Raw genomic sequence first — 13,419 nt, 5'->3', positions numbered from 1 at the left:
GATTAACAGTACACGTACAGGTTTTTTTCTGGAACGAAAAGGGGCATGGGGCATTTTTTGACATTCTATACTTTCCATGGCTAATGCTGTGTTCTATTGCTTAAACATAATAATAAAATCAATACTGCTAAATTCATTGTTTTTGGAATTTAAAAATCTCCCTCTCTAGCTTTTATTTTGGTGATTGTTAGTTCTCAAAGATTAAATTATTTTTTAAAATTATATGAGCCCATTATTTTTTTCTACATCCAGTACTTTATATCTGGTTTGAAAGCGTTTTTCCATCACACACACACTCTCTCTCTCTGAGTGTACGTGGGGCGAGGGCTTACAAGGCCAGAGCGTAGTAGGCTTAGACTCACATGAGAGGGGTGATGACGCCCTTGCTGTTGGTTCCTTGGAAGATGCTGGGTCGCTGCTGCTGGGCTTCCTGTGACCTCATAGATGGGGAGGGGCTACGCAGGTAACCACGGCTTCCTGGTCTATCTGGCTGCCCTGGACCTGGTGGACAAACAAGAGCTGACTTCCATAACAGAAAAGAGCAATTCAAAGTTGGAAGTTTGTAATGGCTTTTTCAACACTGTCCCAAAAAACAGGCTACATTAAAAATCCCTTAACTCTGTGAGCAAATTTGTTCAGCCAGGTTCAATCAAAACAAACTACTATGAACTAGTTCGCACTGTATTTTTGATGACACTGTACAGCACTATACAATATAAAATGGCATTGAGGTTCACCTCCACGCATGTAGTCATTGGCAACCGCTGCAGCCACCACTCGCTCACGCTCTCGTTGTCTGTACTCCTCTCTTTCCCTCTCCCTGTTCTCCCTTTCTCGTTCCTTTTCCCTCTCTTTCTCTCGATGCTCCCGATCGCGCTCCCTTTCTCTTTCGCGCTCCCTCTCTCGTTCTCGCTCCTGACAGGCCGCTGCTGTAGCTGCGAGGTGGGCTTGGTGGCCTGTGGACACAAAGAAACAGACAACACACACACACACAGTAGGTTTACACACCGTCTCTACTTAGGGCACAGTCGCTGAGGGGTAGAAGGGTGGTTGGGCCGCCTTAAGCACACAGTGCTGTTGTGAATGCCTGATGACACAGAGAGGAGTGTCCTGCCTGGATGTTGATCAGGATAGACAGCAGAGATGTTCTGGGTACCATCTCAAATGGAGCTTTCTACTCATTTTGGCAAAAAAAAATTACATTTCCAAATTAATGAGGCAAACTGAACATCTGATTTTGGGTAGAGAAGTTACTGCAGTAGATGTTTATTTAGATCTGGTCCATTGGTGTGTTCAGGTATATTCAGATTCTCAGAGCTCAGGGGAGTGCAGCAGGGCAGAGAGCTTCAGGGGGTTGAGGGTAGGAGGGGGGTATAAAGGAACAAGAGGGGGGTAAGAGAACAGGAGGGTCAGGTTGGTGTTGGGGAGGGGGGGGTCCTCACCTGGAGATATGGAGGCTGGGTTGAAAGGCCTAGGAGGGAAAGGGGGTTGAGCTCCGGGGATGTAGGTGATGCGGTCCATAGTGGGAGTACCTGTTCCCCCAGGGTGAGGCAACAGGATAGTTGGAGGCATCTGGGCTAGATCAATAATCCCTTTTACAGACAGAAGCAAAGGGCCAACGGTGAGCAACACGAACCAAATCCATAGGATCAATTTGAGGTATGAATGAACACTGTGTACAGTAGCCTTGGTTTTACCAGTCACCTTTCTCTGAACAGTGCTCAAAAATATGTTTTTGTAATAGGGCTGCTTATTTTTTTTAAAGGTGTGTGGAGTGGTCACCTTGTAAGAGGCCATCACTGAGCAAATGAAAGTCTGAATTGAATGTTTGTCAATACCCAATTTATAAAACGGAGTATTAGCTGCAGGCCCAAAATATACGTCAACAAATCAGCGATAATAAACTAAAAGAAGTCTAAATCAATATGAGGCAATTTGTCAGGGTCATTTGCTTCTGGGCGTCTGGAAAAGGTAGCCACTAATTCACAAGAACACAGACTGCGTTCTACCCATCACCCCACATCTGTCCCTCCTCTCCCTACACCCCTCAGGTGACAGACAGACAGACAGACAGACAGACAGACAGACAGACAGACAGACAGACAGACAGACAGACAGACAGACAGACAGACAGACAGACAGACAGACAGCAGTACCTCGCGCTCCGGGAGGATAAGAGATGGCAATCTGTTGCTGTTCCCGTGGCGACAGGACCCTGGCAACATCGGGCCGTGGTATAACCTGCATCTGCTGTGAGGTGATATAATCGTTGAGGATGGTCTGCCTTGTGTTCTCCATGGTGTACAGCTGGTAGGTGTTGTGGTAGCCCGTCGGGGACGGCTGCCTTGGGAACATGTATGCAGCTGCATGGGGAGGAGGGGAAAGGAGAGGTGCAGATAGAGACCAAAAATATGAACAGCAGATGGTGATTACTCTACTGACGTCAATGGACTCATCCTGAGACTGGACAGGACACTCAGTGCCTATGAATGAAAAATGACAAAGCTACCCTAGTTCACCCAGTCTATCATTCCAGGATTCAGGTCTATTATTGTGTTGTTCATAGAGGTTGGCTCAGGTTCATATAATATCATTTTTCCCCCTGAATACTTTGAGCATTTGACTGAGCCTGCATGGAGTGCCAAATGGGCAGGGTTTGCACTTTTGGGACTACTCCATCGGTTCCATTGCGCCAGGCTCACAACAAAAAAAAGAAATGACTATTTGAATCCATGCTTGGTGGGTCAGGGTAACAGGGTGTGTTGTGTGTCCTACCAGGGTCCAGGACGGCCCGGTGGAAGAGGGTAGGGTCTAGGTGTGGAGGCAGGTGGAAGCGAGGCTCTCCGGGGGCCATGGGGCGGTGGTGGGGGTCAAAGGGGCTGTGGGAGGCCATAGGGTGGTTGGGGTCACCCCCTGACACAGGGGACTTGGCTGGAACACTCTCTCTCTGATTGGGGGTCATGGCACTCTTCCTATCGTGGGACGTAGGCTTCCCAGAGCCTGGACAGGGGAGAGAAATGACAATTACACAAATGGTTTTCATCAAAACAAAAATCAATAAAGTAAACATAAGGATTAAACAAAAATGTGTTCAACACTTTCAATGTTTGCAAATTGTACTGATAAGATCTAAAGCCACACATCATTGCTTGTGAAGTAATTGCTGTACAATGAAATGGCCTCGTGCAAATACATCTGACAGAAGATCTATGAACTGAAAGTGAAGACTTCGAGAGGGAAGGTCAGACAAGACGTACCCTCCTGTCCTCGGCCCAGCATGGGCGAACCTCTGGACATGGAGCTGGTGCTGTAGTTGACCGGGGTCCTGCGGGCATCTGCGTCTTGGTACATGCCCGGGCTGAGCTGGGACTTGCCTTGCTCCTGGTGGGTGGAGCGCAGCACGGAGGTGGCCGAGTTGACCACAGAGGTGTGGCGCGCCCGCTGCTGCTGCTCCGCCGCCACCTTGCTCTCCTCGTACTTGGCCCGCTCCATGGCCTCCAGCTGGGGCATGGTGGGGCCGTGGGGCAGCCTACTGGGACTGGTGATCAGGGACTTGACGTTGTGCTTGATGGCCGACTGGCTCAGAGGATGGCCCTGGTAGAGGGAGAGGAGGGATTGGATTGTCTGTTGGTGACAACGAACAGATAGCACTCACGCAATCACTGGCACACACACACACACACGCACGCACACACAAACACGCTCTTTCCCTCACACACACAGCTGCAGAACACAAACACACTTACCTGGGATATGGAGCCCTCCATGGCGGCTCGGCTGTTGGCAGCCATGTCGGGGGTCTTGCGGGGGTCCTGTCCAGGTTGCTCTTGACGGGGGATCTCATGGATGGAGCGACCCATCTCCTTAATGGTGTTCACCCCCTCGTAGGGTTTACCCTTACCTATCCCCCCCTCAAATGAGCGGATGGGTGGGCTCTCCCTCTTTATCTGCTTGCCGTACTTCATGCTCTCCTCATAGGCCTCTGCAGAGGTTCTGGGTGTACCTGGAGTGGGAAGAGAAAAATACAAATACATTTTAAAACTCGGCTTAATGTGCGTTTCATAAAAAGTAAAAATCATATTTGCTGAGTTTAACTTGCGGTTTTCAATTGAATTATTTACATAGGAGCTGCGATGATGTCACCTGATAACTTAATTACCTTGCATGATGGATCCAGTGATCATGGGCCTCTCCTTAGACTCCCCATGGGGACTTTCTCTGGGCAGGGCTCGGATTATCAACCCTGTCACACACACAAAGTCAGTCACTATCACCTAGTGGCCTGAATATATGCACAGAGATTAGGATAGAAGACAAAACTCACTGTTACGCACGCACGCACGCACGCACGCACGCACGCACGCACACACCCGCGCCTTACCCTCGAAGGGGGCTCCTTCTCTCCCGGGGTGGCCTCTGGCGGCCTCCATCATATCGTGGGAGCGTTTGAGCTCATGGCCTGACCTGGGGCTACACGTGGCCTCTCTTGGGTTCTTAATGGCTACGGAGACAGGAACACAATATATGCGTTCATTTAGGCTGATTTAGATATACAGACCTAATTCTTGCTACCAATAAATGCTGATGAATGCCTGACTTCAGATGCACACGGGTACCATTTTCATTGTCCCAATTGACTAACTCCCTGGGTAAACCAATGCCCAGGATAAGTAATAGGATCATACACAATGCAATGCAGCACATTTCCAGAAACGACTATACTGTAGTATAAATCTGAAGTCCCATAACTAACACCCTACACTAAAACATATCAGATTTACAAGAAGATCAAGTCGTGTAGTGACCACTAACACAGCTTCGTATTACCGTCGTAGGATAGGATGTGTCCACTCTTGCCCTCATAGATGACGTGTCCCTTGGTCAGCTGTTCCCGGGCCTTCTCTGGGCTGTTCAGGTCCTCCGTGGTCAGCTTGGTGATGGTGCCCTTCAGCAGGTCAGCCGCAATGCTGGACCCAGACAGGGCTGGCGTGCCCTGGTCACACAGAAGAGAGGTAGCGAGAGAAAAGTAAAGATGGACAGAGAGAAATGGGTCCAATTAAGGTCAGAAACCAGGAACAACTCAACTTTTCCATAATAATGTTTATTTGAACTTACATAGCACTTTTCATTTCAAGTAAAATCTGCTCCAAAAATATTAGACTAATTCCCAGCATACATCGTCATAAGAAAAATGGTGCTATTAGATGTCCATAGACAGCGTGGTGCTTGGATACACATAACGGTTTAGCAATATTATTGTAACTGTAATACCTGTGTGATTGATCCTCTGGCTGGGTTGCCTCTGCTGATACCCCCATCCAGTGGGCCTCCTAGAAGGAAGACAACAGACAGAGGTTGGTATGTGTGGATATAGATGAGGGCTGTACAGTTGTTGGCATTATATTCCTGGTCAGAATCATTGAAGACTAATTCCGATTTTTCCCTCATTCTCCCGGAAGTTTGCACTCGGTGACTCCATCTCAAGGATTTAAAGTAATTGGTGTAAGATGGTACACTCTGGCTGCACTAATACATTGCTTTTAAATCTTTGTGGGGAGAATAGTAGAGCAATGGGCTGCAGCCTGAAAGAGGGAGACAGAGGTTTCCACACCACACCCCAATGTCAGCCCAGAGGTCAGTTGTGGGAGAAGGTGTGAGGAGGACTGCTGGTGAGAGGAGGAACTTTTTGAACTGGGGCTCGTGAGGTCTCTCTCCATCTCCCTCCCTCACCAGCGTGCCACATTCTGTCAGGTCTGTGCAAACAGAGGGCAGGAGGGAGGGAAGGAGGGTGGAGGCCAGACTCCTCCACTTCACTCTTCTCGCTCGCCTGCGATAAAGCTATTTTCTATCAATCTTGCAAACCTGGGTTCAAATAGTATTTCAAGTCTTTAGTCCCAGAAATGCATACCCCACCCATCTGACACTCTAGCCAGGCAAACATTGAGTATTTGAAAGATTTCAAATATGATTTGAACACAGGTGTGGTTTCTGGGATTCTCTGTCGGTATCAGCACTGTTCTGGTGAGAGTGTGAAAGGAGAAACACTTGGGAGGCAAGGACAGACAGGATGACAGACAGACACCTTTGTGAGATGGACAAATAGACACACACCTCTTACTACCCCCTCATACTGCATCTGGGAGAGGAGGCCCTCCGACTGGCCACGCGGAGAACACTCCTCCTGCTTAATGTAGGACACTGGAGGGAGGGAACGAACAGGGAAGGCAAGTGAAGTGGGACATTGGGACTGTGACATCAGGTGTGAATGTGCTCAAACATTGACAATATGCTTGTCTCTCTCTCATGCCAATCTAATAGCAGAGAGAGGACATTAGATGATGATAGACAGTATCCACACTTGCATACCACTTAGTATGAATAAATGTATTGAAAGTAGTATGCTAGTTTGGACAACGGAACGTGGGTCGGGGGGTGCATGTGTCATCCAGACTGGCTTGTCTTACCAGGTTTGGTGGGGTCCTGCTGCCTGGGCAGGCCCAGGGATATGGAGCCCACTGAGCTCTTTGCAACCTCTGGGCCACCGTAGACAGCATGGGATGACAGGTACGTACCAGGAGTTCCCTGAAATAGCAGGAACAGACAGGTCAGAATCAGGTCAGGGTTGCAAAATTCCAGTTGGAGGATTCCCTCCCTGCTTGTTCTCTCCTGATTCTGGGAGTCCATCAACAGGATTTCTGAAAACCTTAAAACTTTCTCGGGAATTATACAGCAGAGAAATACAGGGAAAGTGCAATGTACACAAATAAAGGTGGATCCAACGGATGTGAACCAAAGTTTGCTCTTTGGCATATTGGCTAGTAAACGTTACTAAATACAGAGTACTGTCTGCTACAAAGGCAAATAGCCTTATAGGTTTCTTATTAAATAATTATCACACAACAAATACTGTTAGAGTATGACTGATTGAGAAAGAGAGAACATACACTGCTCAAAAAAATAAAGGGAACACAAAAATAACACATCCTAGATCTGAATGAATGAAATAATCTTATTAAATACTTTTTTCTTTACATAGTTGAATGTGCTGACAACAAAATCACACAAAAATAATCAATGGAAATCCAATTTATCAACCCATGGAGGTCTGGATTTGGAGTCACACTCAAAATTAAAGTGGAAAACCACACTACAGGCTCATCCAACTTTGATGTAATGTCCTTAAAACAAGTCAAAATGAGGCTCAGTAGTGTGTGTGGCCTCCACGTGCCTGTATGACCTCCCTACAACGCCTGTGCATGCTCCTGATGAGGTGGCGGATGGTCTCCTGAGGGATCTCCTCCCAGACCTGGACTAAAGCATCCGCCAACTCCTGGACAGTCTGTGGTGCAATGTGGCGTTGGTGGATGGTGAGACATGATGTCCCAGATGTGCTCAATTGGATTCAGGTCTGGGGAACGGGCGGGCCAGTCCATAGCATCAATGCCTTCCTCTTGCAGGAACTGCTGACACACTCCAGCCACATGAGGTCTAGCATTGTCTTGCATTAGGAGGAACCCAGGGCCAACCGCACCAGCATATGGTCTCACAAGGGGTCTGAGGATCTCATCTCGGTACCTAATGGCAGTCAGGCTACCTCTGGCAAGCACGTGGAGGGCTGTGCGGCCCCCCAAAGAAATGCCACCCCACACCATGACTGACCCACTGCCAAACCGGTCATGCTGGAGGATGTTGCAGGCAGCAGAACGTTCTCCACGGCGTCTCCAGACTCTGTCACGTCTGTCACGTGTTCAGTGTGAACCTGCTTTCATCTGTGAAGAGCACAGGGCGCCAGTGGCGAATTTGCCAATCTTGGTGTTCTCTGGCAAATGCCAAATGTCCTGCACGGTGTTGGGCTGTAAGCACAACCCCCACCTGTGGACGTCGGGCCCTCATACCACCCTCATGGAGTCTGTTTCTGACCGTTTGAGCAGACACATGCACATTTGTGGCCTGCTGGAGGTCATTTTGCAGGGCTCTGGCAGTGCTCCTCCCTGCACAAAGGCAGAGGTAGCGGTCCTGCAGCTGGGTTGTTGCCCTCCTACGGCCTCCTCCACGTCTCCTGATGTACTGGCCTGTCTCCTGGTAGCGCCTCCATGCTCTGGACACTACGCTGACAGACACAGCAAACCTTCTTGCCACAGCTCGCATTGATGTGCCATCCTGGATGAGCTGCACTACCTGAGCCACTTGTGTGGGTTGTAGACTCCGTCTCATGCTACCACTAGAGTGAAAGCACCGCCAGCATTCAAAAGTGACCAAAACATCAGCCAGGAAGCATAGGAACTGAGAAGTGGTCTGTGGTCACCACCTGCACAACCACTCCTTTATTGGGGGTGTCTTGCTATTTGCCTATAATTTCAACCTGTTGTCTATTCCATTTGCACAACAGCATGTGAAATTTATTGTCAATCAGTGTTGCTTCCTAAGTGGACAGTTTGATTTCACAGAAGTGTGATTGACTTGGAGTTACATTGTGTTATTTAAGTGTTCCCTTTATTTTTTTGAGCAGTATATATTTTTCTTATTATTTCACCAAATAGAACATACAAAACACTTCAGCCACACCTGCTCTGGGTGCCCACCTTTGTGGGCCTAACCAGGGGGCTGGCTGGATCTGAACCCTCACCTGAGGGATACGGGTCTTACCTGGGAGATGGAGCCGCCCTGGATAAAGGAAGGCTTGTCTGTGGGTTTGGAGGTTGGAATGAGTGGAGGAGGAGATGGAATGTTGGCAGGTCGGCTGTGTCTGGAGAAAGTCACGCGGACTCCATCAGGCAGGCTCTGGACCACCTGGTTGGGAGCTGGCTGGAGCACTAGGAGAAAAACAATACAAGTTCAAAAGTGACACCATCGATCATATTATTTAGCATGAGCCTTGTCTAGGATACGGTGAAGGGAAGAGAAAACACAAAAAAAGTGTGTCAGGAAAAGAAAATCCAGAGGCACTGAAAAGTTAAAGCATTTAACATTTTTGCAACCCCCCCAAAAAATCTATTTATACCTATTATGGACATTCTCAAAGAAAAATGATTGTACCATTTCCTGCAGTTTCCACAGATCAGTCACTGTACAGTACTGCAACTAAATTCAGGCTAAATTGTTTCTCATTCTCAGCCAGTGCATCATTCACTACTCTTACCAACAGCCTATCTGAGTGCATGGTGATAACATTGAGGCAGATTTCCCAGACTGAAGTAAACAGTGAAGTAAACAGTGAAGTAAACACAGTACAGTGAGTCTGGTAGCTAGAGTTAAAAGGCTGAAGCCGACCTAAACCTGATGTAACCTCCCTGCCTCCTGTCTGTCTGTACATCTGTGGGAATAGCCTCAGGGAGCGATATCTGGCTTGTCTGAGTTCTACCCTGTTAGTGAGTCACGGTGACCGGGAGTGACCTGCCTTGAGGAAGCAACCCCCGCTCCCTTCCTCCCGACAGTCTGCCCGCCCTCAGTGCCCCTGCACTTTACAAAATCAAACATTTAAATTTGTCTGGGAGAGTACCTACAGCAGGCACAGACGTCAGCATCCTGGCAGCTCACACAGAGATAAGGAAACGAGCTAGTCCATGACGGAATACTGATAAAGCCTTACTGCAGCCAGGCTCTGTGTGTAAGTAATATTAACATTCATTCATGATAGGGACAGACAGTATTTTAAGGCCAGTTACAGAACAGCTTAATCTACTCACAGAGAATCGGGAAAGAGAAGGGGGGGGTGGAAAAAATAAGGCCAACTGTACTGTAAGAGCTTTAGCCAATGGAAAAAGAGTTGGCAACAGCACAAACAGTATGGGAGCAGGCTAGCTAAACGGTAGAGCTAAGGCCACATGGGGGAGGACAGAGCAGACGGCGGTTACCTGGAGGCACGCTGTAGCGGGAGGCGTTGGGGTCGTTGGGCTGAGGAGAGGCCTTGCTCATGTCCCTGGGAGAGAGCCTGTAGGGAGAGCCTGGCCGACCAGACTGGGCCTCCTGCTCCAGAGCCATCTTCATATCATAAGGCATGTAGGGGAAGGGCTTACCTGAACACAACACAGAACAGAGACATATGAATGAAAACACTGTCACAAGATAAATGTCGCACACAAATAGATGAACAATCAGAAGATGAAACACAACCCGAGACGATTTTATTATACATTTCAAATCAACAAAATAATAGGGTCTTGGCACAGATTCACAGTTTTCACACACACACAAAAAAGCCCATCAGCCTGCCTTACTGCTCTAACACGAACTGCGATTTCCAAGCGTCTTCAAATATCGCATTGCGGGACTACCCAAAAACCTTTTTAGCTCTTAAAAAGGTGATAAAAGCTTTGGGTGCCTAATCACGCACTCCCCCCCCTTCACACAAAATATACCATTCAGACTCCGAAACAGGGTAAGCAAATGTGTCCTTTGTGGCCGAATGACTCTACCCTTTAAAAATAGGAGCCGCTTCTCTGTCTGTCTGTCTGTCTGCCTGAGGGAACTAACTGTCCTGCTCTGACACGCTCAAGTCATGCTCCTTCAAAAGTCGACCACAGAATCCCTCTCTTCTCCCAGAGGCATTTCAGGAAAAACAAGCTTTCCCTATCAGAGCTTTTAGCTTTCATGTTCGCATTACGTGTAAAATGGGGTCAGCTAACATCTTGTTCTTGTTCTGGTTCAGCAGTCTGAACCGGCTCGCTCTCCTCTTTCCTTTTTTGACGCTGAACGAAAGCGAATGGGACTGAAAAATGCATAGGCTATAAATAGGCTGCTGTTGGTTGAGAGGCTCAGGTAGGTAGGGGCTTGGAGGGGGGATACCAGTGTGTATGTGTGTCCTCTCTCTTACCCTCCCTGTCCAGTACAGTGGGGCTGTGGGTAGTGAAGCGCGGGCAGTTGGGAGGTTGTCTGCTGTGCTCGGGGTCGGCCTGGTCCTGTCTCTGTTTATCCTCCGCGTGGGCCGACTCGTGCACCGCCTTGATCTGGTGCTGGAACATGGCAAAGCCACTGAGGGGGGCTCCCATGGGCATCCCGCCAGTGCTGAAAGGACCCACCTACAGAAGGAGGGTGAGGAGAGACGCCCCTGTGAGGAAGACTGGAGGGGGACAAGCTCTGTACAAGTAAAGTGAGCAGCTGATGCATTGTCCTCTAACCCTGAAGTCCTATATACAATCTAGAAGTAGATGTTGATTGGACTTCAGAATGAGAAGAATAGTCTAACACATGCCTTTAAACCATCCCCGGAGAAAGGGTAAAGTACATTATTAGATGAATGAAATGTAAAAAATGACAAACAGTTGTTAGATTGGATTGCTTTTGTGTTTTGCACACATATCTCTGCCCCAGTGCTTAAACAGGTGATCCAGTTTGTCTGACTTCATCCCATAAGAAATGGAGAGACAGAAGCTCCATAGAAGAAGCAATTAGAGGGAAAGAAAGGGACATCAGAAAACAATTTGACAGTGTCAGCACATTAGCATGATTGGACTACCGGTAGACAACAGATGGGCACAAGTTCATTGATTTAGATCCCTGCAAACACATTGATCAACTGATTGATTTAACATTTCTATGGAATTAGAAGAATCCATGAATTGAATTGATTGATTTACAGGTTGGTTGGAAAAGTGCGGGGGGATGATGGACTCACTTGACGGGTAGGTTGGTCTAAACAAGACATGCTTTCACCCTGTTGCCTGCCTCCGTATGCCTGCCTCTCCGAATGGGCATATCTGATCATAGAAAAGTGTGGGTTGCTATAGTGACTGACCATGGGCGGGATGGCAGCGGTGCGCTGCTGGAGCTGCTGCATGTTGAGGTGGGCCTGCTTGGCCGTGGACATCAGCACTGAGCCGGGAGGGCTGAGCAGCGAAGGCTTGTCCATACTAGAGAAAATCCTGAGGACACAGGAGAGCGGGGGAAACAGGAGAGCGGGGGAAACAGGAGAGCGGGGGAAACAGGAGAGCGGGGGAAACAGGAGAGCGGGGGAAACAGGAGAGCGGGGGAAACAGGAGAGCGGGGGAAACAGGAGAGCGGGGGGAAACAGGAGAGCGGGGGGAAACAGGAGAGCGGGGGAAACAGGAGAGCGGGGGAAACAGGAGAGCGGGGGAAACAGGAGAGCGGGGAAACAGGAGAGCGGGGGGGAAACAGGAAAGCGGGGGGGAAACAGGAAAGTGGGGGAAACAGGAGAAGAGAGAGATGGTGAGACACACTGATCAGAAAGAGTCGAGGTAATGATTACAGGAGTTAGGATAAAGGAGTCCTGTATGAAGCGATTCAATTACCACTAATAATATCAACCATTTACAACCTTAATAATTCATCCAAATAGCTTTGTTTTTAAAGTCTGAAACAAGAGTTCTTAATCCCCATGATGACCACCCTGACCCACCTCTGTCTCTCGGGCTCAGCGTCCACATCCTCATCTGCACTGCAGGTGGCGCTGGAGTCATTGTCTGAGTGGTGCCCCTCTCTCTGCTCCTCTCTCTCCCCATTGTCCCCCTTCTCCTTAGCCGAGTCAGGCTCCACCTTCACCTGTACCTCAGTACCCCCGGGCTTCATGTCCACCTCCTGGGGCTCGCACTTGGGGTGCACCTGGCCCTCGTAGGCTGCCCGGGCCCTCTCCCTGTCCTGATCCTCCTGAGAGTCAGGGTCTCTGGACTCTCCGTCCGGGCTCTTCTCCAGCTTGACCCTCAGCTCCCCGTAGGACGGATCCTGGCCCTTTCTATCGCTGGCCTGGTCCTGATCAGACCGCTGGCTCTCTGACCCTCCAGCAATGTCTCCTGTCTGGGACTCTCCTCCGGCCTTGGAGGGGTCCACCTGGGACGGGGACGGGGCGCTTTCTGTGTCTGAGCTGTTCTCTCCACCTGTATGAATAAAAAAATGTATGTAAAAAAACGTGTCGATGCCAAGATAAATCTAAAGACAAAGCTTCAGTCCCCTTCCCTCAGCATTCCTGGCTATGCCCAACCAAGTGGCCCTCTCCAATCTGCAGGCAGTTACACCAACTAACCAAGGCCTTGAGGACAGTTTGGGTTTCCTTGGGAGACAATGAGAGCTTCAGGAACAACAACACATAATATAGTGACCTCCTGTAGTGTAGACAGAACTTTATAACTATCTGGCAGACTGGAACCAGATAAGGCAATCTTTCAAACTGACATGACCCAAGCATTATGACATCCAGTGACTCAGTGACACGACTAAACATAACAGATAGCAACACCCCCACACACATGCCAACCAACCAGCCAACAAGCAACCCTTCCTCCACCTCCTGCCTACCCCAGGCCTACACCACCTGCCTTGGAGCATGTTGCATAGTTGGTCGTCCTCCGGAGGGGCAGAGAGAGAGAGACTGCAAGGGTAGGGAAAGCCTCTCCTACCTCCCTGTCAGGTGAGGGGCTAAGCTCAATTAAACCACTTCACTTTATCACAGACAAAACCTGGAGGGAG

General features: G+C 49.0%; 1 protein-coding gene across 9 annotated transcripts in view; it reads right to left on the bottom strand.

Moving 5' to 3' along the window:
- LOC106567980 (nuclear receptor corepressor 1) overlaps positions 1–13,419 on the bottom strand; it is a 121,857-nt gene that overhangs the window by 15,035 nt on the left and 93,403 nt on the right. For 6 of the 9 annotated variants that reach the window (XM_014137920.2, XM_014137919.2, XM_014137922.2 and 3 more), the window contains 18 exons: positions 12,356–12,830; positions 11,615–11,861; positions 10,814–11,018; positions 9,855–10,016; positions 8,647–8,813; positions 6,465–6,582; positions 6,112–6,198; positions 5,272–5,330; positions 4,828–4,993; positions 4,382–4,501; positions 4,160–4,243; positions 3,747–4,003; positions 3,258–3,594; positions 2,776–3,000; positions 2,157–2,363; positions 1,443–1,592; positions 738–977; positions 363–501 (listed from right to left, as the gene is read on the bottom strand). In XM_014137920.2, coding sequence (XP_013993395.2) covers positions 363–501; positions 738–977; positions 1,443–1,592; positions 2,157–2,363; positions 2,776–3,000; positions 3,258–3,594; positions 3,747–4,003; positions 4,160–4,243; positions 4,382–4,501; positions 4,828–4,993; positions 5,272–5,330; positions 6,112–6,198; positions 6,465–6,582; positions 8,647–8,813; positions 9,855–10,016; positions 10,814–11,018; positions 11,615–11,861; positions 12,356–12,830 — 3,445 coding nt within the window. The remainder of the gene's footprint in view (positions 1–362; positions 502–737; positions 978–1,442; positions 1,593–2,156; positions 2,364–2,775; positions 3,001–3,257; positions 3,595–3,746; positions 4,004–4,159; positions 4,244–4,381; positions 4,502–4,827; positions 4,994–5,271; positions 5,331–6,111; positions 6,199–6,464; positions 6,583–8,646; positions 8,814–9,854; positions 10,017–10,813; positions 11,019–11,614; positions 11,862–12,355; positions 12,831–13,419) is intronic. The other 3 variants (XM_014137923.2, XM_014137924.2, XM_014137925.2) reach the window with 3 other exon arrangements.

The sequence above is a fragment of the Salmo salar genome, chromosome ssa13, assembly GCF_905237065.1.
Source record: "Salmo salar chromosome ssa13, Ssal_v3.1, whole genome shotgun sequence".
NCBI lineage: Eukaryota > Metazoa > Chordata > Actinopteri > Salmoniformes > Salmonidae > Salmo > Salmo salar.
The sequence above is the reverse complement of the archived record's forward strand: the minus strand, read 5'-3'. Positions and strand labels throughout refer to the sequence as shown.